The sequence below is a fragment of the Herpailurus yagouaroundi genome, unplaced genomic scaffold (genome assembly GCF_014898765.1).
Source record: "Herpailurus yagouaroundi ecotype Mexico unplaced genomic scaffold, PumYag 67597, whole genome shotgun sequence".
Lineage (NCBI taxonomy): Eukaryota > Metazoa > Chordata > Mammalia > Carnivora > Felidae > Herpailurus > Herpailurus yagouaroundi.
Genome location: NW_024420401.1, coordinates 2,036 through 2,692, shown reverse-complemented (window position 1 = coordinate 2,692; position 657 = coordinate 2,036). Strand labels below are relative to the sequence as shown.

The 657-nt window shown below is 42.3% G+C and overlaps 1 protein-coding gene across 1 annotated transcript; it reads right to left on the bottom strand.

Annotated features, from left to right (window-relative positions):
• Positions 1 to 14: 14 nt before the first annotated feature.
• On the bottom strand, positions 15 to 367 carry LOC121025315 (cell surface glycoprotein CD200 receptor 1-like; the record flags this gene model as incomplete). The annotated part of the gene is made up of 1 exon (XM_040467859.1): positions 15 to 367. A coding segment is annotated over one exon (353 nt), but the record flags the coding sequence as incomplete, so codon positions are not given.
• Positions 368 to 657: the final 290 nt, after the last annotated feature.

The window sequence follows — 657 nt, the reverse complement described above, 5'->3', positions numbered from 1 at the left end:
ATCTGACATCCCACAATATACGATGCTCCTTACCTAACACTGTCAGGTGATATCCATGATAGAAATGCCCATGAGTTGTGACCACTTCACACCTGTAATATCCATCATGAGTGATGGCCACTGGGTCGATCTGAAGGGCGGGATTCCGATCAGGTCTGGAGTCCCAGGATATTGTCTCGTCACTACAGTTTATGGCCCTGGTCTCATTTGTATCTCTCCTGTAGGCTCTGGTGCAGGAAGGCTTGTCTCTGAGGATTATTTCCCATCTTATTGTTACCAGCACAGCTTTCTGGGTGATCGGAGGGCAAGAGAGCACAGCCCTTGTATCCACAGGCTTAGACAGGGAAGTGTTAGCTGAACACACACACAAAGCAAATGATGAACGAAAAGGGTGATAAAGAAATCCATGTTAAATTTTCTACAGCATATTCCATAAAGTACTAGAACATGATTTTCTACACACAAAATGTATATAACATATTAAAAGCATTCCAAAGATAAACCCATTTTCTCCTATATTGTGTGTTTTTAGATAATCTATATTTATTATATGTGTTAGAAATATTTTAAGGCCTGGGGCCCCTGGTGGCTCAGTCAGCTGAGTGACTCTATTTCAGATCAGGTCAAGAGCTCACAGTTTCTGAGTTTGCACCCCAC